The sequence below is a fragment of the Gouania willdenowi genome, chromosome 16 (genome assembly GCF_900634775.1).
Source record: "Gouania willdenowi chromosome 16, fGouWil2.1, whole genome shotgun sequence".
NCBI lineage: Eukaryota > Metazoa > Chordata > Actinopteri > Blenniiformes > Gobiesocidae > Gouania > Gouania willdenowi.
The window spans coordinates 2,754,776-2,777,877 of NC_041059.1; the positions used below are offsets into that span (position 1 = coordinate 2,754,776).

A 23,102-nucleotide genomic window follows, 5' to 3' on the forward strand; every position below is an offset into this window, starting at 1 on the left:
TTATGACTTAAGGTTTTTTTAATTATTTTAATTTTCCTAGGTTTTTTGTTTTTACTGGTGGAGATGTGCTTCCTTAGATTTCAAATATTAGTATCTCATATTTATGAGATAGTATCTCATGTGATCATTATGACTTAGTATCTCGTAATTCTGACTTGATATTTTATTATTTTACTTTTCCTCGTTTTTTTTTTTTTTAAATGGGCGGGAATGGGTTTCCTTACGAATCCATAATAATAATAATAATAATAATTAGTATGTGCATCTGTATTCAAACATTAAAAATCCACTTTTCAGCCAATCACAGATCTGTTTACAAACCAAGCGGTCCGTGAATTTTGGGGGCGTTTCCTATTGGCTGCTCGACACGTGTTCACGTGCTGTTGTGGGTCAGTAAAGTGCGATGGCGGACATACCCGCAGAAAAACTCCCCAACCCGGTGTTATAATACACGACTTTGAGTCGAACAAGCAGCGCGACGACAGACGGAATAAATGGCGGGTGAACATCGCAGAACTTATGTAAGGTGGAAAGAACTTCGGAACAGGTGAGAGAATAATTCAACAAAGTCTACATTAAATATCAACGTTATCCTTATGTGTATATATAAAATAACATGCAGGGGTCGTTGCAAATAAATACATTTAAATAATTAAATAGTCATGTTTTCGTGCATTGTTTTGGTCGGGGTGTAAACCGGAAGTGGGGTTTTCGCGCAGGTCATGGTGCAGCTCGGTGAAAACAAACACACACGTGCTTCTGTCTAAAGTCGTCAGCGAGATGCTCAAAGCGACAGGATTTTACTGCAGACGATAATTCTCGCCATCGTAAATTAGCAACAAACAATGTATAAATATATTCTGAAGGTTTGTTTTCACTGAGCTTTCACCGACATGACCCGGAAGTGACGTCACAGAATCTACACTTTTTATCTCTAAAAAAATTATTTATATATATATATATATATATATATATAATTCAGTAATAATACTAGATTCTACACTCTGCACCGGTATTCACGTCCCTCGGCTTTCTTCGGGTTCGCTTTCTCACTTCGCGTTAGCTCGGCTATCATCGGGTTCTCTCGGCTATCATCGGGTTCTCTCGGCTCTGGCCGACACCTGCAGAAAGCATCCTCCGTCTCCGGCGTCGGTTCGGTCAGTTCTGGACGGACTGGGACGTCGGTAAAAGAGCCGAACACTCGGCAGTAACGTTAAGGTTCGAAACCCCAGCTCTGTTCATCAGTTCATTTGATTTAATTCCGCTTGCTACGGAATTATGGCAAAACCAACGATATCTGTGCTCTGACGTCGTGTTTTCTGCGCAGAACTCCGTTCAGAAATCTGTAAATTTAATGTCATATTCACAGGGTGGGTAAAAAACTGTTATTGGTAAGATTTGTGATTCCTTATGATTTTTTTTTTCTTCATTTGAAGGTTCTGCCTAAGGTACGATTTCTAACCCTTCATTCAGATAAAGGATTAATAAAATAAATAAAGCATCACTTTATTTTAAGTGAAGAATGAAACACCGAATCAACGACGACAAATTTAAAATCTGTCGTCGAGCTTTTAAAGTATGTAATAATTTTATGTTTTGATACTGTACCGTAATTTTGAATGTACTAATTTTGTTTTAAACAAATCAGGCAACAACAATGTTATATTTGTGGATACAAATCCCAGAGAATATTGGAATGAATCAATAATTACGCCTGAGATATACACGAATAAAAATAGAAAACAACTAAATAAAGCATCTGAAATAAAAACGGACATACGACATAAGCTTTAATTTAAGGCGTTGTAATAATTTATATATTTTTGGCAAAGTTTTTGTCATTCTCAGGGATTTTAAGTGTAAAAAAAAAAAGCTTGTTTGTAGTTTCATTTCATTTTGTAAATTCAATTTTTAAGTTTAGACGTTAATTTTATAATAATGAATGAGTTTCTTTACGTTTCATTAACAATGTAAGGGATACATTTCGTTAACTCGTAGTTCTTTTTCTTTCTTTTTTTTTTTAATTTATCGAAGAGCATTTAAAATATGTGATAATTTGGTATTTTTACATGGATTTTTTTTTTTTAAAATGCGTCATTTTTAACCAGGCTTTGGTGTATAAGCAGTGCTGTACTGTAGTTTTGAAGTTAATCATTTTTTTTAAAATACCAAAACTAGCAATATTTGCACTCTGATGTCATGTTTTCTGCGGCAGAACTCCGTTGGTAAATTTGTCATTTGTCAACTTGATTTTTTTTCTTTGACTTAATTTTATTTATTTATAATAATTGAATTGTTTTTTGTCGCTGTCCACTGTTCAGTCATTTTTAATGCTTTAAAACAAATCAGGCAACAACAACAACAACAACGTTATATTTGTGGATACAAATCCCTGAGAATATTTGAAATCAGTAATTACACAAATGAAAATAAAAAACAACTAAATAAAGCATATGAAATAAAAATGACATATGACCGAAATAATCAACATCCAACAACAGTTTTAATTTACATATATATTTTGTTTTCTTTATTCTCATGGATTTAATGGGTGAAAAACTTGTTTGTAGATTTATTTAATTTTGTAAATAAGATGTTAGACATTAATTTTTTAATAATGAATGACTTTTTCTCAGTTTTTGCAACATTTTAAAGGATAAACATTGTGTTTTTAACTTAACTATATTTCTACTTTGAACCGATGATTAATAACTATTTTGGTTATGTGTTATTCTGTTGTTGTGGTTTTTTTTTGTGCGTCAGGCTGGAGGAAGATGAAAATCAGGATGTTGGTGCTGCTGCTACTTCACACTGTGGAGGGTAACGCACAACACAACATGTCACAAACAGAATTAAAACAAGAATTCATGCAAATACTGGGAAAGAAAACATTTAAAATAAGCCTTAAATCACGTTACGCTCAGTAATCAAACACAAATTTACAGACATTTCTGTTGCAATCTCATGTACCAGTAAAGCTCACATCGCCCCCTGCTGTCTGAACCCTTCTGTTACAGCTGTGATGGCGGCTCACTGCCACCAGGGGGAGAACTGCAGCTACAATCAAACTTCCACTGACGGGAACTTTACCCAGACTGTTGAGGACAGAACCTCAGGACCAGTTCCTGGTTCTGATCCAGAAGAAAAGGTGAGTTAGAATTAAAAGTCTTTGTTTGTGACTTGTTTTCTGAAGCTAAGTTGTTTCTTCTTCTGTGTTTTTGTGTCAAAGGAAATGAGGATGAGCTCCGTTTCTCCTCCCCTGATGACTCTCAGATCAACACATGGTACATGTTCATAGTTCTGATCCAGTTTAAAAAACTACAGAAACTAAAACTCATTGAGACAAAAAAAAAAAAAAAAAAACACAATTAACTTTAAACAAAGAAAAGTAGGATTATTACTATTATTTCCCTTTTTGGTTCCTTATTGGTTCATTTCTATTATTGGTTCCTGACTATCTAGTTCCTGGTTGATCCCTGACTCTTTGGATTCTAGTTTGTTCTCGACTGATTGGTTCATGTTTGGTTCTTGACTGATTGATTCCTGGTTTGTTAGTTTCTGTTTGGTTCCTGGCTGTTTGGTTCTTGGTTGGATCCTGATTGGTTAGTTCCTGTTAGGAATGTGCAATATTTTATCGTCAAAAATATTCTCACCGGTAAGAATTTGTCATCCCACGATATAAACGATAAATTCCCATGTCGGAAATTAGCGAGGGCCACGAACCATTTGTCCCTCAGTTTAGCCAAGAATGTCCCAAAAAAACCGTGTTCCACTGACCAAAACTGCCCGTTTGTTGTCAACTTATTATTCTCTGGAGTGAAACGGTGTTTATGGGAGCTCTGATGTCCACACCGCCGTCTGTCTGTGTCAGATGCTCATCACCTGAAGCTACTATGCTGCGATACAACACGGATCACTACTTGGTTAAAACCAGATAATCATCCAACAAAGTGAACCGATTCAAGTTCCTCCATCAGATTCACCCAAAGTTCTACAAACTCGGGGACAGAGATGAACCCGTAGCAACGATTATGAACTGCAAACTCAACTAAAGCTAACTATGCTAAGCTAACACACCGACACACAGATCTAACGGCTAACGCTAACCACTCCAAATACGGAACAGACCAAATAAAAAGAACACGTCTTACTGTCATAAAACAACAGAGAACCACAGATTTGTTTATGGCCAGATTTAACACTTTACTATGGAAGGATAAAAGCTAAACATGTCACACATTGTGTGAAATAAATGTTCCTATAAATAATAATGTCACTATCAATTCGTCCCAATTTGTGAAACGCAATATTTTTTAATTATATTTCACGTGTTCACAGACAAAGCTGGTCCCATATAGTTTTTATTTATCGTGATTTTTTTTTTTAAAGGATTTTTTGGGCTCTAGTGGCCTTTATATGACAGTTGCTTGACAGGAAAGGGAGAGCAGGGAATGACACGCAGCAAAGGGTCCCAAGCCGGGAATCGAACCTGGGACCGGCTGCAGGTGAGGAACTACAGCCTCCATTTATCGTGATTTTTATCGTTATTGTGATAAATACCAGAAATTATCGGGATAATTTATTTTGTCAATATCGCCCATCCTTAGTTCATGTTTGGTTCCCGTTAGGTTCCTGACTGTTTGTCCCTCCCTCCACAGTGAAGACCCTCCCCCCCGTGGCCCACGCTGGGGGCAGCTACTCTCTGACTCTACCAAACAACTCAGTGATCCTCAGAGGCTCAGTGAGCGACGGGAACCAGAGCCAGGTTTGGTTCCTCTGGACCAGAGACAGCCAGAGTCCAGCAGCAGGGGTCAGAACCAACATTATCACCAGTAACACCAGGACAGCTGTAAGTGTGTGTGTGTGTGTGTGTGTGTGTGTGTGTGTGTGTGTGTGTAGGACGTGCTGTATGGCTCGCACCTCCACTCCTCCCTCTACCTGGCTAACCTGGTTGAAGGAACGTACCTGTTCAGGCTGAAGGTGAGCGACGCTCAGGGACGCTGCAGCACCAGCGTCGCCACCGTGGAGGTCCGACCAGGTACACAACCATTAACCCCTTCACTTCATAAACACAGCAATAAAAAGTCATTAGTTCCTATTAGGGATGTAACGATTCACTCAACTCCCGATACGATCCGATTCACGATACTGGGTTCCCGATACGATTCTCTCACGATTTTTTTCATTTACAAAATGGGACTGTAGACAAATTTTAAAATACTGTATTATTTTACTTTTATTTTTCATTGTCAAAAGAATTCCTTGATAAACTATTCAAAACAGTGCAGTTTAACTAAAAATAAATCTTGAATTAAATAAATAAAGGAATAATACAAATGAAAATGAAGCCTATTAATTTAAATTCTGGTTCTATAATAAACAATGCAAAACTGCATAATAGTTATTCTTCTTTTAAAAGTGCAACTGAAAATGTATTTCGTGCCTTAACAATTGGACTTTAAAAAAAAAAAAAAACCGTCATTGCACTGATTTACGTCATATTTGTTTGGACCAGCAGAGGGCGCTGGTAACCCAGTGGTCGGTTGGCATGCAGCTATCTTGCAGTGAAGAAGAGAAGCTATGCTAGCAGACAGAGCTAATAGAAAAACGTGACTTTTACAGATATTCAAGTAATAACAAGATACAGATATTCTTTCGGTGCTAAAGGGGTAATGAATCATTTATTAACAAATTTAAGAGTAGAAGGCGGCCAGAAAGAAAGTATTAGCAGGCTCCGCCCGCCGCCAACACTTCCGGATAGCGCCCTCTGCTGGTTAAAAAAAGTACTGCGATTCAATTGTCAGAAAATCGATATCAACCGTGATACCTATGAATCGATTTTTAACTGCCTTACGATTAATCGTTACATCCCTAGTTCCTATTGATCTCTAAAATAATTTGTTTAATGACTAAATAGTTTTTATTTTTCAATAAATAAATTTAATGTAACGGCATGTAAAATACACAAAAATTACTCCACATATACAAAACAACAACATATTAAACAAACGACCACAAAAACACGCAAAACAAGAAAAATACTTAAAACTTACTTAACTACTCATTAAAGACTGTGTAAAGCAGATTCAGCCGTTTTCTTCATCATAAATGTATTTCCTTAAAACATGTAAAAAGCCATTCAATCTTTTATAATGTCATTGTGGAGCTCGGATTCACAAACTGTTTCAAAAGTCTGTGTTCAGGATTTCATGGGCTGGTCAGAAACTATAGCAGCGTTACATAACGTAGCCATCATTAGCATAAACCCGACCCTGCTGCTGAGGCACAACAAACTTCCACGGCCTCCAGCGGGCGCACTTCGGCCCCTAGCCAAAAACAAACCACATATTCGGACTCGAGGGAATAAAACGCGTCCGCTGGTGCCACATTTTCCATGAAATTAGCACTTTTTTTGCACCTCGATTGTGTGTTTTGCCTTTATCGGGTGCAGATCTGACTCTATCCAGGAGAGATGCACATATCCAGACTCAGGTGGGGCAGACCATTCTGCTGACACCTCATTTAGCCTGATACAAGCACTTTGGAAGCACTGTCGACGCCACTTTCACACTGCTCTCTCTCACACAGTACGTGGAGGCGGCGCCCTTCCCGTGCGTGGACATGGTTCTAGCACCTCTAACTGACACGCCCCCAGTGTTTCACAGCTGAGAGAAGTGCTTGTTTTTCCGTGATTGAGACCTAATTTTATATACTAAGCAATTTTTTTCATTTTTCAAATTTGGCTCAGTGGTCAATGACACGTGTTTCTGTGGTGCGACAAACTCATAATATACATTTAATTCTGCTTTACACGGACTTTAACTTACTTATTTACTCATTAACCTACTTATTGAGGCGATGTGTGTGTTGTGAATACAGCGTGTGACGATGGTTGTGTGTGTGTGTGTGTGTAGATCCGGGCGGGGCTGATCAGATTGAGCTGGAGCTGCAGGTGTGTGTGAACCAGGTGAGCGTGGCTCAGAGGGAGACGATGGTCCGACAGCTCGCCGCTCTGCTCCACGTCCTCGACACCGACATCTATGTCCGATCATTGCAGGGACACTCGGACCTCAGGTACCGGTGTACAACACTAAACTGTGACCACGTTTCACTGTGCGTCAGAGGGTCTGACGACAACAACAACAGAAGAAGAAGTGAGAGGAATAATATGAGCGTCGATATGAAGCAGTAAATCACTTCAGGCTAAATCATTCCGTCAAACTTTAAATATACACAAAATGACAGAAAAATATACAAAAATATTCAAATCAACATAGAAATACTGACTCCAAAAGCACTCAAAATAACATAAATGCATGACTGATACACAGAATGACTCCAGACATATAAAGCGACAACACAAATACACAAAAAGACTACAAAAAACACAGAACAAGATAAAACATAGACAATGACAGAAGAATACACTAAAAAAAACATAAAAAATACACAAAACAGCCAAAATGCACAAAATTAATCCAAAAGACATACAAAATTACAAACCATTGCACCAAAGGACATGTACACTGTTAAAAACACACAAGACAGTTATAAATATACACAGAATAACGAAAAATTACTCCAAAAACACAAAATGACACACTAAATGAGAGAAAATATACAAATTGATAACAGACTTAAAATCCCCAAATCACTCAAATTGATGGAAAAATGATCAAATTTCAAAATGACAGATAAATACACAGAGAATATATAAATACACAAGAATGGCTCCAAAAACACACAATGACAACAACACACAAAATGAGAGAAAACAACACAAACATATTTGATTTTTGTGTCAGTGTGTGCTCACAGAATCTGACGGTTCCCACGTTTTTTTGGTAACACCGAGGATGGCCTTTGTAAAGTGTGTGTGTGTGTTCGCAGCACAGTGCTGAGGTTGTCCGTCCTGCCTCCCTCCTCCCCTCTCCCCGCTCCCCACCTGGTGTTCCTGCTGAGGAAGCGGCTGCTCGCAGACAGAAGCCACTTCCTGCTCTTCACGGTTCTACGTGTCGACACCGTGTGTGAGTGGAGGCCTCAGCAGCCAATCACAGCCCCTCACACGGGTCATGTGGTCTGTTTTCACATGGTTTCTGATGTTTTTTCTCGTCTCAGTTTGTTTACTTGGCTGTTCTGGGCGGGGCCAATGTGATCCAATCACCAAGCAGTGCTCGTGCGACCCCTTCTGGACTCAGAACCTGATTCGCCGTTACCTCGGCGACGGAGAGAGTAACTGCGGTAAGCTGGTGGTGTAGTTGATGCGGTTGTCATGGTAACAGAGTCTAATGACTAGGACTGATTTGTTTGACAGAGTGGAGGGTTCTGTACGTGGTCCTCAGCAGCTTCGTACTGGTCGTCTGCATCCTGACACTGGGCTGGGTGTCGGTCTGCAGGAGGTACGTGTGTGTGTGTGTGTGTGTGTGTGTGTGTGTGTGTGTGTGTGTGTGTGTGTGTGTGTGTGTGTGTGTGTGTGTGTGTGTGTGTGTGTGTGTGTGTGTGTGTGTGTGTGTGTGTGTGTGTGTGTGTGTGTAACGCTGTGTCCTGCTGGTTCAGGAAGAGACAAACCAAAGGGAGGAGGAAAACCAAATACAGTATCCTGGACAACATGGAGGAACAGGAGAGGCTGGAGCTCCGCCCCACATTCAGTCAGTCCAACTTCTTCTTCTTCATCTAATGCTAGCTAATGTTAGCACTAGCTAATGTTAGTTAATGATAATCTTAGGTTAATGCTAGCTAATGTTAATGCTAGTTAATGTTCGCTAATGTTAGTTAATTCTATTGTTAGGTTGTTAGTCAATGCTATGCTAATGTTAGTAAATGCTAATGCTAGTTTTTTAATATGTTAACGCCAGCTAATGTTAGTTAATGCTACAGCTACGTTAATGCTAGTCAATGTTATGCTAATGATATGTTAATGCTAGTTAATGATATATTAGGCTAATGCTTGCTAATCCTAGTTAATATGTTAATGCTACAGCTTGTTTAATGCTATGTTAATGTTAGGTTGACGCTAGCTGATGTTAGATAATGCTTATGTTTGGTCGATGCAAGTTAATGTTAGCTAATGATGGTTAATACTAGCCAGTGTGTTGGTTAATGCTTGCTAATCCTAGTTAATGTGTTAATGCTGATATTTATTCATGCTAATGTAAGTTAATTAATGCTAGCTATTACGTTAATTTGATGCCTTTGGCCTGTATCCTCACTTGCATTTTCTTCAGAAAAAGCCAATATTCTTGTTCCATAATGTTGTGTGTTGATAAATGTTGATTTTAACACTAAATATCTAAATGAATTATTTTTGATCTTATTAAAATACTAATTATTGTATTATTGCTAATGTTTTGATGTGTGCAGCCATCAAACATCGCAGCACTGAGAACAACTCGTGTCTGATGATGTCAGAGTCAGAGCTGGACAGTGAACAGGACTCCGTGCGCAGCAGGAACCGCTGCAGTGGGATCGCCTTCAGCTGACCCCTGACCATCATTACCCACAATGTTCTGCACAGAACTGAGGTCAGTCAGAGGGAGGTTCACTTCCTGGATCACCTGACACTTTTATTTATTTACTTTAAGACGGATTTGTAAGGTTTACACGAAGAAGCTTGCGTAGTTTAACTCTGTTAAAGTTAATAAAAGGGTTTAATTTATCTCTGGTTTGACTTCATTCTCTCCCATTCACACTTTTAAAGAACAAGCCACGAGTCAATCAATACAATTCAATTACCTATCAAAGAAAATATGGATCAGTTTATAGCTCAGAACATCAAAAATAGTCATAGAATCATCACAGTTTTACTCAATTTATGACAAAAACAAACATTAAAGGTCCTATATCATGCTATATTAAGACCTTCCTAAATCACCTACAGCAACATATTGGTAATATTTTACATTTTGCAAAAAAAAATACTAATTTATGAAGAAATGACTTATTTTCTTTCAACCCCGGAAGTTGAGAAGCACAGTTTCTCAGAGCGCCGCCTCCCCCTTGTGAGTGTCTCCCATTTCATGACATCATCCTAGAGCCCCGGCAGAATGGGCAACAGCCACGCCCACCAAACTTTGTAAACAGTACCAGAGATGAGAATGGCTAACATTTGGCTAGAGGGCTATTTTACTTGTGGCTCGCATGCCTCTGAAACCAGAGAGAATGGGTGTGTATGTTCACTCTGGAGGCGTGGCACAAGCAGCAGGCACTTCCTTGAGGGGGCGGTTCAGAATTCTAGTGACGTCACTAGAATTTGAACCACTCATTTCTCAGAAGAGGCAGAGAAGAAGCTCAGAGAGCAGATTATTGAGGATTTCTCAGAGATGTAGGACGGAAGCCCAATAATACTTTGGGGTGTTTTTGATAAGGAAGTAACATTGTAACAAGGTTATAAACTCAAAAGTTGATTTGCATGATGTAGGACCTTTAAATCATAAAAAAGTGCAGTTTTTAATTTACTCTAACTCATATACATACAGGTACATACACAAAATGTGTTCTCTGCATTTGACCCGTCCCTGACGAGCAGTGGGCAGTTACGGGTCCGGTTCCCTGGGAGCAGTTGGGGGTTAAGGGAGCGAGACTTGAACCAGCGACCCTCCGATTATAAGCTCAGCCACCACTCCCCCTTTTAATCATATTCAAAATAAATCCCATGATATTAAAAGTATATAAAATGTACGTCTTTATAATAAAAACCTCAACTCTAAGGTTAACATTTTTTTATGTTATTTGCTCTTTTCTTCACCCTGTCTCCAAACAAAGCCTTCTTTCACATGTGTGATATTGATTGAAATTATTACAGTTTATGTAATGATTGCTCTGTTTCAGATGCATTGTGCTGGTTTTTTTTTTAAATCTCAGATAACAAACATAAATCACTGAATACCACCAGAAAACCATACAATGGGAAAGTTAACACCTTTTACCAGTATTTTTTTTGCCATTTTGAAACTTCCCTTTGTCCCATTTTTGACACTATTCAGGTTTTAGCTTCCTTGTGCCAATAAATGTTGCTTTATTTCTATTTTTCTTTTTGTCCTTTCAACCTTTTTTTGCCATTTTTTTTATCCAAATGAGCCTCCTTTTGCCTAATACCTTTTGTTTCCAAAAAATAGATTCCCCTTTCTTCTACATTTTGCCTTTTTGTTCCACATTTTTTTCATTTAAGCTACCTTTTGCCATTACATACCACCTGTTTTCTCTTTGTTAACACCATTAACCCTCTAGAGTAAGTAATGAAATCTAATGATCTTTGTTTTCCTAAAGTTTAGAGAAAAAGATTCACATTCCAGGAGGGAAACCTAGAAAAGGTTAGATTAGTTTAGTCTTCACTCCGTGCATCATGAACAGCTCAGGGCTTCAGGCTGCCCAGGCACATGTACTTCAGATGCAGGTACTCATTGATGCCGTACTTGGAGCCCTCGCTGCCTAGCCCCGACTGTTTGACGCCCCCAAACGGAGCCTCTGGTGTGGACAGCAGACCCTCGTTCACTCCCACCATCCCCACGTCCAGAGCCTCAGACACACGCCAGATCTGAGCCACGTCCTGGGAGTAGAAGTAACCTGAGGAGGAGAGACATGGGATATGGATTACTATCCTTCAAAATAAAACATCGTAATTTTGGGTTTCCACGTAAAGAAGAAACGAGTGTACGCTGACTCACCTGCTAGTCCCACGTTAGCAACGTTAGCTATGGCCAGAGCTTCTTCTTCTGTGTCAAACCTGGAGGTCAGAGACATGCTGTGATTGGTTCATCAGTGTGCTGAGGTAAAGGCACTGACGGATCACTTGACCTAATAACCAGGGTTCCCACACTTTTTTCACAATGATTTTTCAAAACTTTTCCTGAACTTTTGCACAATATTTTACCAAATTTCCGAGACTTGGTTCTGAACTGCCAGAGGTCTGACAGTGTGCCATGGTTAGTAGCAAAAATGTGGCACAGGGAAATCAAGTTGTGTCAAGGGTTGAACAACTTCATAATTTTAAAGGTCAACTTTAGGTGCATACTAGTGTTGCACCGCCATCTTGGGCAAAAGTCAGGTACTGCAACTAGTCGACATCACGTGGACAGAGTCGCGAGTCAACACTGAAGTCAACTAGTCTGTTCAACCCCTAGTTGTGTCCATCACTTATCTATCATTTAGCATCGTATAATGGCACAAGTGCCTTTGACACCCATTTTGCAATATTTTTTAAAAAACAATGCACCAGCTATTGAATGTAACATTAAACAACTAAGTGCTACCATGTTTAATTATAAGATAAGATTACAATATTAATGAAAGCTACAAGCCCTTGCAACAATACGCATGTTGGTAAGGGGCGCATGCTGAGGTGTGTTGCATGTCGGGTCGTGGCAGAAATTTTATAGTGTTGAAACGTAGCTGAACATTTTCAATGATTGTATCACAAACTCTCCTACAATGTTCTGTGCAAATATAATGTCTATGATTTCCTGTTACCAATAGGTGGCTCTATGATTATGAATGACGGTTGGGTTAAACCATAACTGGAGGAGCTTGATTTGTTTGTGTGTGGGTATAAAACAGATGTAAATCATTAGACAATAAGGTCACATTGTGTCATCTCTGGGACTGTGTGTTTGTAGTAGAAAGAAAATACAGTATTTACCCAGATCAGGGAAATCCTCAGTGTACTGAAGTAATAGTTCTTCAGTACACTGTAGAATTCTGACATCATCACTGTAGAGAGTGATGATGACATCATCACTGTGGAACTTCTGCAAAATTCTGACATCAGTGCCAGCTGGGAGCAATTTTCAAGGAGGCGCCATTGAGTCATTTTGCAATTCACACGTCCAATTCCCCCAAAATATCAATTTTTTTGCCAGTCCTAATATGCGTACAAAATTTAATGAGCTTTTGAACGTGTTTATGCGATCATTTGGCCGTAAATAAAATAATAAAATCGAGGTGCATCACAATAGGGTCCGCGGTTGTGTTCGGGCTCTAATTAGCAGACACGTTTATCCAAAGCGATGTACAACACGAGGTGTTAGGTTAAGGGACTTGCTTAATGTCCCATAGTAATAGCCAAGGTTGGATTTTAAACAAAATGAAAACAGGCGATATTTCCAAAACAGATAAATTATTCCATGACTTTTCAAGACTTGAAAATAGTTTTTTGTGGAGACCCTGAATAACTCACTGACCGAACAGATAACTGTTTCGTCGCTGCGCTGTTGATTCACTGACTTAACGACTAATCGGTGTGAACACACCCTCAGAGGGTCACTGACCTGATGACGGGGACCAGCGGCCCGAACGTCTCCTCCCGTGTGCACAGCATGTCTGTGGTGACGTCGGCCAGCAGCGTGGGCTCCACGAAGGAACCGTGCAGACGCTTCCCTCCTCTGAGAACCTTCGCTCCCCGAGACACGGCATCAGAAACCTGCTCCACCACCTGCAGGACAACAATGACGTTGGATAAGCTCTTCATGATCACGCCGTTTATTCAACACACACACACACACACACACACACACACACACACACACACAGTGATGATATCAGATTAAACCCCTTCATTGCTGACCTTCTCTGCTGCTCGGCTGTTGATCAGTGGTCCCTGCGTCGTTTCCGGCTCCGAGCCGTGGCCCAGACGTAGCTGCTCGTCCATCGCTTTTCCCAGTTTGTCCACAAAGCGCTGGTAGACGCCGCTCTGGACCAGGAAGCGGTTTGAGCACACGCACGTCTGCAGGACACACGTGTCAGAGCTGTGGCTCGTCACATTTGTCGCCCTAAACGTCTCACTCGCTCACCTGGCCGGAGTTCCTGAATTTAGAGGCCATGGCTCCGCCCACCGCCGCGTCCACGTCAGCACTGTCAAACACGATAAAGGGAGCGTGCCCACCGAGCTCCATAGATGCCTTTTTCACCGTGTCCGCCGCCATCCTCAGCAACAGCTGTCAGACAGGAAGCAGAGCTGAGTCATCATTCTGATAAATCAATTTTATAGAGATCCTCCACTGTTTTTATAAATCTGGCCTAAAATCTTTGAAACATCCTTATTAGTAGATCTATGTCTAACATTTTGCACCATATTAATTTAATTGCCTTTTAAAAATGGGACTACTTTACAGTTTTAGAGCCTGTGTTCCTCCATCTTGAAATCACATGATTGATGATGTCACACGGCCCCACTGCCTGTAAACATCCCATTGTTTTCTATTGGAGTGAAACATTCAGCCTGGTTTTTAGATCATTTAACATTTTTAGATCATTTAACATATTTTTCAGTCAAAATAACAACTTGAGCTGCTTTAAAAAAAAATCAGGAAAAGTTAAAGATGTCGATGTAAACCTCTTTTAATTACCAAAAGAGGATAAAAACAGTTGTGACCCAAAAATAATCTGTGACCTTACTTCCAACTCTGCAGTTTGGTAGTAGACAATGATGCAGAGAAGAAGAGCTCTCCTAAGGGACCTTTACTCCCTCTTAAACAGTGCGCTGACACGCTCTGGTGGCTGAAGTTATAAAGTAAATCACGGATTGTTGAAGGACTTCTATCCTCAAGTTTTGTGTGAAAAGATAACATGATCATGAGTAAAACCATAACACTAATGTATCAGACAGAAGTCACAGGATAACGTGGTCACCAATGGAAGATACAGTGAAACCTGTACGTTAATATTTTGGGGCGTTTCTCATCGATTGGAAACATAATTTTGATAAAATGGAAAGACAACAACAACACTTCATCAAACCAACATGGCCGATTCTACCTTTCCGGTTGCCGTGGAGCCGGTGAAGGAGATTTTGGCGACCTGAGGGTCCGAGCAGAGCACCTTCCCGACCGCTGGAGTGTTTTCCCGAGAACTTGGCACCACGTTGAAGACGCCGGCTGGGATTCCCGCCTGCTCCGCCAGCTGAGGAAAAGACAACCAACTGTGGGTACGAGCCGTGGAACGTAACGCGTCACCTGAGCCACGACCTCTGACCTCTGCCAGGGCGAGCGCAGACAGCGGCGTGTCCTCAGCCGGCTTCACCACCACTGTGCAGCCGGCAGCCAGGGCGGCGCCCACCTTCCTGGTGATCATCGCGCTGGGAAAGTTCCACTGGACAAAAGGAGCAGACAGACGCATTACAGGCTCCGCCCACTGCACTCAGCAGGTACGTACACGGTAATCCTGTTTGTTACAATCTAAGAAAGATTAGCTGCACAGACAAAAATATAAATACAACTTCAAACAGACAAAACTACCGCAAAAATACACAGAATAACTGAAAATAGACAAAAATACACTAAATAAATATATACTATAAAAACACAGAAATATACATATACTCAATGCCAAACCCCCCAAAAAATTACACAGAATGACTAAAAACACAAAAAAATTATTAAAAAACCCCACAAAGAATAAGAAAGGACTCTAAAACACAGCAAAAACACAAACAATGCCTCAAAAAACCACCAAATTACACACTGACTAAAAGTAAATACACAAAATGACAAAAGTACAGAGAAATACAGAAAAAATGACATATACACAAATTGACTAAACACAAAACTACAACAAATATTCACATTTTAGTCAGTATATATACAAAATGACTAACACAATAAAAACACAACAAAGACACACTGATAATATACACAAACTAAGTGAAAAACACAAATAGTGCCTCAAAAAACCCAGACAAATTACACACAACTAAAAGTAAAAACACAACATAGCAAGAATACACAAAACTGATTTTTTTTTTTTTTTTTTACAGTAATTCAACAAAACAAAAGAGTCCAGAAACACACACAAATGTAAAAAAAAAAATATTCTAAAAACGCACAAAATGACAAAAGACAGACGGTCGATCGAAGTGAAACAACAAAATTCTCCATTCTTGTGAAGGATTGCACTGTGTGTGTGTGTGTGTGTGTGTTACTGCTCACAGGTGTGATGATGGAGGCCACGCCCACTGGCTGTTTGAGGATCAGAACCTTTCTGTCTTTATTGGGAGAAGGAACTATGTCTCCATAAACTCTGCGAGCTTCTTCTGAAAACCATTCCAGGAAGGAGGCGGAGTACATGACCTCACCCAGAGACTCCCTCAGAGGTTTACCCTAACACACACACACACACTCTCTCTAGAATAAACGTATATTTTTAAAAATCATTTAGCATTTTTATTAACACTCACACACTCAAAAGTGATCAGCTTGGCCAGGTCCTCTTTGTGCAGGGTCAGAAGGTCAAACCATCTCCTAAGGAGGTTGCTGCGCTCCTACACACACACACAAAAATAAAATAGTCACGTGACAGAAATATCTTTCCAAAGACCACTGCAGGCTGCAATGACTCTGTAATGATCACACACACACACGCGCATGGATAATTAAAAAAAGAGTCAAATAGTTAATTTACAGTCACACCTGATTTATAATTAACTATTTGCTAACAAACTCTGGTGCAATTGACAATTGCATAACATTGCTGTTAAACATTAAATGAAATGAAATGAAGTGCAGCAGGTTAAACTTTTTTCTTGCACCGTTACACTCGGTAACAGTCACTTTATTTTTTAGGGTCAATCATTTTATCTCTTTAATGCATGTCTGAACGTCAAATGTTTTATAGCCGATGTATAGCCCGCTTCTCCCCGGTTAAGGAAACATACATCATCCATGTGTGTTGTTACGGTTCGCTCGTAAAAAAAACAGTTTTGTGTTGAATTGTCGGGTTTTCCAGCCGACTTCCGACCTTCCGGGCTCCGCCTACCTTAGCCGTGCTCTGCTTCCATGAGTCGAACGCCCGGTGCGCGGCGTCGACTGCCAGCTTGGCCTCTGTCGGCCCGCAGTCCGACACCCGGGCGAGCTCCTGCCCAGTGGCCGGGTCCAGGACGGGGAACACGGAGGGGGCGGACACCCAGCGGCCGTCCACGTAGCTCTGCGTCCGGAGCAGCGGAGAGGCCACCTCCAGGCTATAGTGCCGGAGCATGGCGGCGGACAGGCCGGGAACGAGCTGCCGGAGACAGCGGCGAGTGCCGGGCTTGCAGGCAAAGGACATGGCGGTCTGAGTTGGTTTGAACCGGACCGATAGAATGGAACTGGTAGTCACGTGACTGCATAAACACAAATTAACAGAGGGGGCGGAGCCATGGTATATTCAGTGTCCCAAATATAGCTAAACATTAATCATATCGAAAAACAAAACAAAAGAAAAAACATTTGTTTTTAATATTAATTACTAACTTAAAACGTATTTTAGTTCCAGACTGTATATAAAAATACGATAAAATGAGAATTATTGTTTTTAAAGCACAAAAAAAAAAAGCTTTTCTGTCGTCAATTTGCATTTTCCTATCATTCTATGTATTTTTTGTGGTTATTTTTCTGTATATTTGTAGTTGTCTCGTGTTTTGTTTTCAAAAAATAAATTATTTTGTGCGTCACAAAAAAATTGGCAGCATGTGGCATACGGGCTTCCCGTGTGTATTTTTGCTGTTTTGTGTGTTTTTGCTGTTTTGTGTATTGTTGTTGTTTTGTGTATTTTTGCTGTTTTGAAGTTATTTTGTGTGGTTACTAGTTAGTCACACAAAATGGGACCATGTAGCCCACAGGCGTTTTTGGTTATTTGTATTTTTCTCTCCGTGATGACGTGTCAATATCATTTCTTCCCTTTGTTTGTGTTTATGATTTGTGATGTTTTCATTGGAAATCAAAACAAAGCAGAAATCTCCACTTTTTATTTAGATGTGAGAGATGTTCACAGGTCCTCCTCCAGGACCACCACCTCCCAGTAATTCTTGAAGAAACCCACGTTGGACTTGTTCTCACACAGCTGTCGTAGGCCTGACCAGACGCTGGGATCCACGTAGTTGTAGACGATGACGAAGCCCTGAAGAGTCGGCAGCAGAGCTTCCAGCTGAGCCACCAACACAGAGAACACTGAGTCCAGGCAACGGCCGAAGGTGTTGATGTTGATGCGTAGGGCGTCGTGGCGGTAAGGGACGGCGTAGGGTGGCGTTCCCAAGCTGAGGGCAGAGGGCTCGTGTTGGCGGTCCACAATCCAGGTGAGACGGCGCCTACGCAGCAGCTCCAGGTTGGACTCCAGAGGCTTCAGAGGCTCCCAGTCGTTGATGATGGTGCCAGCGGGCAGCAGGTTGGACACCACCTGATGGGAAAGGACCAGCGTCTCTGCCTGAGCCTCAGTCAGCGTCAGCGGGTCGTGGGACGACAATGAGGCAGGAAATTTGGAGCGAAGCTCTGCTACGAAGGAGCGAAGGTCGGACGCCTCGCAGCACAGAGAGAAGATGGCCTGTAGGGGGCAACAAAAACACACAAACTTTTTTATAAGGCAACCAAGGCATGCATGCATAAACGTGCACGAGCTTGACAGCAGTAATCCACTAACACTGAGAACTAATGCTGTGAGCATAGTGCGATATGAAAACGTCTAGCGTACGATATAGCACTCCATGGTTTGCAGTATATGGCTAATTCATACAACAGTTAGTTCCGACCAAGTGATTTGATTGGATGACAGACATTCCAAGAGTGCTGATATAGGGCAACAACAGCACCAGGACTTTTTACGGATCATTGCACTCCGCTGCACAACTGAGCTAAATACAGTTAATTACCGTTGGGCTACACACCACTATTCACAGCTACGCTGCTACTTAGCAGTAGCATGTTTACGTCACCCAGAGATACTAGTATACTACACCCTTTACAAACTGTGTCACTACAGCCAATGTGACTCCTTCAAGCAAAGTATCTGCAAACGTGTCTCACAAATGTTAGCGTTAATTTATCTCCTGCTGCTCTAGAAGGACTTAAAGAATAGAACCTAAGCAAACCTCTACTATCATATACGATTTAAAATTCACTACAGGTACGGTTTCAAACCATAGCAGTGGACATTATTGTTGGATATACATTGTTATCAGATATAAATCTACCTATATCATGATATAAAATGATCTCCATATTGCACAGTGCTACTGAGAACATGCAAATTAACATCATTCATTTATTCAAACCTTTCTACGATGTCTCTCACCTCCTTTGCTACAACTCTGTACTTGTCCAGCGTTGCCGGGGTAACTGGTCCCATTCGGCTCAGTCTGAGCACCGAGACTTCTGGGTAATGTAGGCGGACTTGGGCCATCACGTGACTCTGGAGGGCCTTGCCCACACCTTTCCCCCTCAGGTCAGGAACCACCCTGAAACCCTGGAGGAGGACCGTGTGGCCCCCGTCCACCAGTAGGACCGACTCCAGGGCCACCTACAGGACCACAGACAGACAGACAGATAGAGAGACAGACTTTTTCCAATTATTATTGTTCAAATTAATTGGTTTTAAGTTTTGAACTCATGTGATTTTCAAGTTTTAAACTGAATATAAAGAAATAAAATCATCAACAAAATACAAACTTTCCTTTTTAAAGTGAAACCGAGCAATAATACAAGAGGATATATAGGTCTTTTACTATAGTATATACTATATTTACTCTAGTATTTTTACTGTTTGTGCATTTCTGCTGTTGTTTAGTGTATTTTTGTTGTTTTATGTATTTTTGTGGGCAACCGTGGCTCAGTGGTAGAGTGGGTCATCCAGTAACCGAAGCCCGCTCTATCTAAGTCATTGTCGTTGTGTCCTTGAGCAAGGCACTTTACCCACATTGCTTCTTATGAAATGTGCATGAATGTTGGTGGTTTTCAGAGGGGCCGTAAAGTGCGAAATGGCAGCCATGCTTCTGTTAGTCTGCCCCAGGGCAGCTGTGGCTACATCGTAGCTTACCACCACCGCTATGACTGTGTGAGTGACTGGTGTGAATGAATAATGGTTCCTGTACGCGCTTTAGGTCTCCTTGAAAAGAGCCATTATTATTGTTGCTGTTTTACTTTTTTTTTTTAATGTATTTTTGTTTTGTGTGTTTTTGCTGTTTTGTGTAATTTTACTGTTTTGTGTATTTTTTTTTGTCTGTATTTACAGAAGCGATGATCTCACCACGCGTTCCTGGATCTTAGCGATGAAGACGAGGCGTTCAGGCTCCTTCAGCCAGCGGTGGTAACATGCTCCTAGGTAGTCGAGGCCATTATAGTCGCTGCTGCTGCAGATCTTCATCACCTGTGACGCACAGCTTTATTTGTGTCTCTAATCTCTTTTTTTCTTGTGTGATTGCGAAGATCCCTGTGAGATGAAAATGGTGTGTTAATGTTAAGTGTGAAAGGGAACCACAGACCTGCTGATAGTCCTTCTCCTGTGCCAGACTGTAAGAAACCTCCAAAGTCTCCATTTCTTCTCACGTTGGGACCTCTTGGAGTCTCTTCTCCCACTGAAGTTGTGGAGGTTTTGTCTTGGAGAACTCGAGGAGAACAAGAATCATTGACAGGTTTTACTGTGTGAACATTGCCCAGCGTCTGATTTACTAGTGAGTAACACAAATCTTAAAACTAAAGAACACAATGTCCAAACACAATAGAATTATATAGAATAGAACAAGAATTCAAATAAAATAAATATAAATTTGGGCAGAAGATTCACAGGTATAGTTACAGATTTTATTTATTTTATTTTATTTATTTATTGGAGGATAAGCCCCTTGAGATGGAACATCTCGTTTTCGAGGGGGTCCTCAACTTACATAAAATGACAGATACAGCAGAGCAGACAATACAAGAATTCAATATTTCAAAAATAATAAATACAGTAAAATATAGATAGACACACACATACACACCCACACACACACAGTATACATTTAACAGTTGATCAAAACAGTAAATATTTTACACAAAAATAAATAAGTAATAATAGTGATATCATTAATAGTATCTATCTAATGATAGTAAAAACTTTCATTAGATTAAATGAATAAAAAAGGTTTAGGTTACATAGCCTATAATCAAAAACACTGACAGATTATCTGGAGATGGAGGATAAGAGCATTTTTAAACAGAGACAGAGGTTAGAGAGCGGATCGATAATGGGAGAATGTTCCAGTCAAATGGAGCTTTATATTTGAATGAAAATTTACCGACTACTTTTTTGACTCTAGGGACGACAAGATATGGTTGATCAGCATGACGCAAACTGTATGACGATCTGAAAGGAATTATATATTGTTTTAAATAATCAGGAAAACTTAAATTAATACATTTAAATATAAATAATAGCCAGTGAAGCTGTCGTCTAGATGCCAGAGAGAATCATGACAAATGTTCATACATTTGGCAGTGGTGAGTTCTGAAGGGACAGCGGAGGATAAATCTACACAGACTATTGTAGGTGACGTTAAGTGGTTGGAGAATCGTGGCAGTGGTGTTTTGATAAATAATATCACTCTAATCAATAATGGGAAGAATCAATTGTAAAATTATCCTTTTTCTAACTGAGTAACTAAAACAATTTACTGATTGATAAAGCAATTTTAAGCGATAAGAAATTTTGTTTCTAAAAGTTTGTATATGAGTTTTAAATGACAGTGAGAAGTCTAGCCATAGACCAAGATAATTGAACTGATCAACAACTGGGACTGGTGACAAATCAGAAAAAGTAAGTTTAATCTCATTGGCTGAGACTGGGCGAACCCGCTTCTGGAACAACATAAAATTTGATTTCGAGTTATTGAGTAATAGTTTATTAGATTGTAGCCAGGATTGAACTGCATTGAAGTCATGCTGATTAGAGTGATTAATATCTGAGATATTAGATTTTGCAGAATAAATCACGGTGTCATCAGCATAAAGTTGGATGTTACAGTCATTGCATGCAAGAGGGAGATCATTAATAAATATTGAAAATAAAAGTGGGCCAAGAGAAGAACCCTGCGGAACACCTTTCTCAATAAATAAAAATTCAGAGTAGCTGCCATTGTAAAATACACACTACTGCCGATGATGAAGGTAAGAATTGAACCAGAGGAGCGAAGACCTATCCAGGCCTATAGAATGAAGCTTGTCTAAAAGCAAATAGTGATCGACCATATCAAACGCTTTGGTGAGATCTATAAAAAAAGCACCAGTAAGCAGATTATTGTCCAAGCCAGAAAAAATATCATTGGTAAATTTTAATAAAGCAGATGTTGTAGAGAAGTGTTTTCTAAAGCCAGATTGAAATGGAGATAAGAGGTTATTGGTTGAGAGGTGTTCTGATAGTTGATTAAAGAATATTTCCTCATAGACTTTAACAATACTATTAATCATAGAGATTGGTCTGTAGTTATTTACATTACTAGTGTCCTAGTAATGACCTTTGCACATTTCCAGGCAGAGGGACCTTCACATGTACTAAATGATAAGTTAAACAAATCGGCTAAAGGAAAACATAGAACATGAGTGGCAAGCTTGATAAACTTGGTCTCAATGCCGTCTGGACCAGCACTGCTATGAGAAAGTTCATTTATGATCTGCTCTACTCCAGCTGGGCTTACCCTACTGAATGAGAAACTGCTGCAAGATGGAGCATCAGAGGAAGAAAGAAGCATGGGGAGGAGAATGGACCTGTGGAAGTTGTGAAAAATGTTGGCTAAAGGCAGAAGCAATCGCACCAGAGTCATTAGTAATTACATCATTAATAAGCATATTATGAGTTGCTGAGTTAGATTTACCTGATAATTTGTTTATTTGCTTCCAAAACTGTTTAGGATGTTTAAAGTTATTTGTAAGACTGTTTTTGTAATAATTTGATCTAGCATTTCTCTTAATTGAATACTAATATTCAATTAAGAGAAATGTACAGTGATTGTAAAGGGTGTGTTTCACGTTTATTATACCTTTTTTAATTATTTTTTAAAAGTAAAATAGGGAGTGGAATTTTGCGCCCTTCCAGCAGATGGTAGCCGCTTGTGTTGCCTGTCGGGAGTGCCGGCCCTGGAAATGGCACAAATGTTATAAAATATAGACCCAAATGTGACGCTGACTACAACTGACAGCCAGTGAGTCACTTTCAGTCAGTTAATGTAAGTTAATAAGTAGGGACAATTAATTTTAATTGGCAAAAACGAATCATGAAATATGGTGAAAAGAGGTTAAAAGTGACAATAATGGGTCGACATCTGTGACATTAGGTGGAATGTTTATAAGTGCTGAACGTGTCTGAAAAGTAGAAAAAAATGTGTAGAAAAGACA

General features: G+C 40.0%; 3 protein-coding genes across 6 annotated transcripts; 1 reads left to right on the forward strand and 2 right to left on the reverse strand.

The window, feature by feature from the left end:
• The first annotated feature begins 356 nt into the window (after positions 1-356).
• On the forward strand, positions 357-9,655 carry LOC114477657 (dyslexia-associated protein KIAA0319-like). Of its 2 annotated transcripts, none has more exons than XM_028470110.1 (12): positions 357-547; positions 2,764-2,820; positions 3,018-3,148; positions 3,230-3,284; positions 4,659-4,810; positions 4,900-5,038; positions 6,915-7,074; positions 7,891-8,027; positions 8,119-8,241; positions 8,315-8,399; positions 8,557-8,648; positions 9,361-9,655. In XM_028470110.1, exons 2-12 carry the CDS (start codon positions 2,775-2,777, stop codon positions 9,477-9,479), a joined length of 1,239 nt encoding a protein of 412 aa, XP_028325911.1. In that variant the 5' UTR covers positions 357-547; positions 2,764-2,774; the 3' UTR covers positions 9,480-9,655. The 2 variants fall into 2 exon arrangements, with proteins under 2 accessions (XP_028325911.1, XP_028325912.1); XM_028470111.1 differs by lacking the exon at positions 357-547 and adding an exon at positions 1,101-1,218.
• Positions 9,656-9,735: 80 nt separating this feature from the next.
• Positions 9,736-17,278, reverse strand: aldh5a1 (aldehyde dehydrogenase 5 family, member A1 (succinate-semialdehyde dehydrogenase)). 2 transcript variants are annotated; one of them, XM_028470107.1, is made up of 10 exons: positions 16,744-17,274; positions 16,166-16,249; positions 15,918-16,088; positions 14,965-15,081; positions 14,749-14,892; positions 13,785-13,928; positions 13,559-13,717; positions 13,263-13,426; positions 11,664-11,722; positions 9,736-11,562 (listed from the first exon to the last, which is right to left on the reverse strand). In XM_028470107.1, the coding sequence occupies exons 1-10, from the start codon at positions 17,029-17,031 to the stop codon at positions 11,351-11,353; spliced, it is 1,542 nt and encodes a 513-aa protein (XP_028325908.1). In that variant the 5' UTR covers positions 17,032-17,274; the 3' UTR covers positions 9,736-11,350. The 2 variants fall into 2 exon arrangements, with proteins under 2 accessions (XP_028325908.1, XP_028325907.1); XM_028470106.1 differs by having other exon boundaries at positions 14,749-15,081; positions 16,744-17,278.
• A 417-nt stretch (positions 17,279-17,695) lies between these two features.
• On the reverse strand, positions 17,696-20,345 carry LOC114477658 (histidine N-acetyltransferase-like). 2 transcript variants are annotated; one of them, XM_028470113.1, is made up of 4 exons: positions 20,216-20,345; positions 19,981-20,100; positions 19,030-19,254; positions 17,696-18,282 (listed from the first exon to the last, which is right to left on the reverse strand). In XM_028470113.1, exons 1-4 carry the CDS (start codon positions 20,267-20,269, stop codon positions 17,731-17,733), a joined length of 951 nt encoding a protein of 316 aa, XP_028325914.1. In that variant the 5' UTR covers positions 20,270-20,345; the 3' UTR covers positions 17,696-17,730. The 2 variants fall into 2 exon arrangements, with proteins under 2 accessions (XP_028325914.1, XP_028325915.1); XM_028470114.1 differs by lacking the exon at positions 19,981-20,100 and having other exon boundaries at positions 20,216-20,334.
• Positions 20,346-23,102: the final 2,757 nt, after the last annotated feature.

Excerpts from the sequence above, each read along its gene's own strand:
- LOC114477657 (XM_028470110.1), top strand. The coding sequence starts at position 2,775 with ATGAAAATCAGGATGTTGGTGCTGCTGCTACTTCACACTGTGGAGG. Across the intron at positions 8,028-8,118 it reads TCTACGTGTCGACACCGTGT|TTTGTTTACTTGGCTGTTCT; the intron begins GTGAGTGGAGGC and ends TTCTCGTCTCAG. Across the intron at positions 8,242-8,314 it reads CGACGGAGAGAGTAACTGCG|AGTGGAGGGTTCTGTACGTG; the intron begins GTAAGCTGGTGG and ends TTTGTTTGACAG.
- aldh5a1 (XM_028470106.1), bottom strand. The coding sequence starts at position 17,031 with ATGTCCTTTGCCTGCAAGCCCGGCACTCGCCGCTGTCTCCGGCAGCTC. Across the intron at positions 13,929-14,748 it reads GCTCCACGGCAACCGGAAAG|CTGTTGCTGAGGATGGCGGC; the intron begins GTAGAATCGGCC and ends CCTGTCTGACAG. Across the intron at positions 13,427-13,558 it reads ACAGCCGAGCAGCAGAGAAG|GTGGTGGAGCAGGTTTCTGA; the intron begins GTCAGCAATGAA and ends GTTGTCCTGCAG.
- LOC114477658 (XM_028470113.1), bottom strand. The coding sequence starts at position 20,269 with ATGGAGACTTTGGAGGTTTCTTACAGTCTGGCACAGGAGAAGGACTAT. Across the intron at positions 20,101-20,215 it reads AGGAGAAGGACTATCAGCAG|GTGATGAAGATCTGCAGCAG; the intron begins GTCTGTGGTTCC and ends TGTGCGTCACAG. Across the intron at positions 19,255-19,980 it reads CTAAGATCCAGGAACGCGTG|GTGGCCCTGGAGTCGGTCCT; the intron begins GTGAGATCATCG and ends GTGGTCCTGTAG.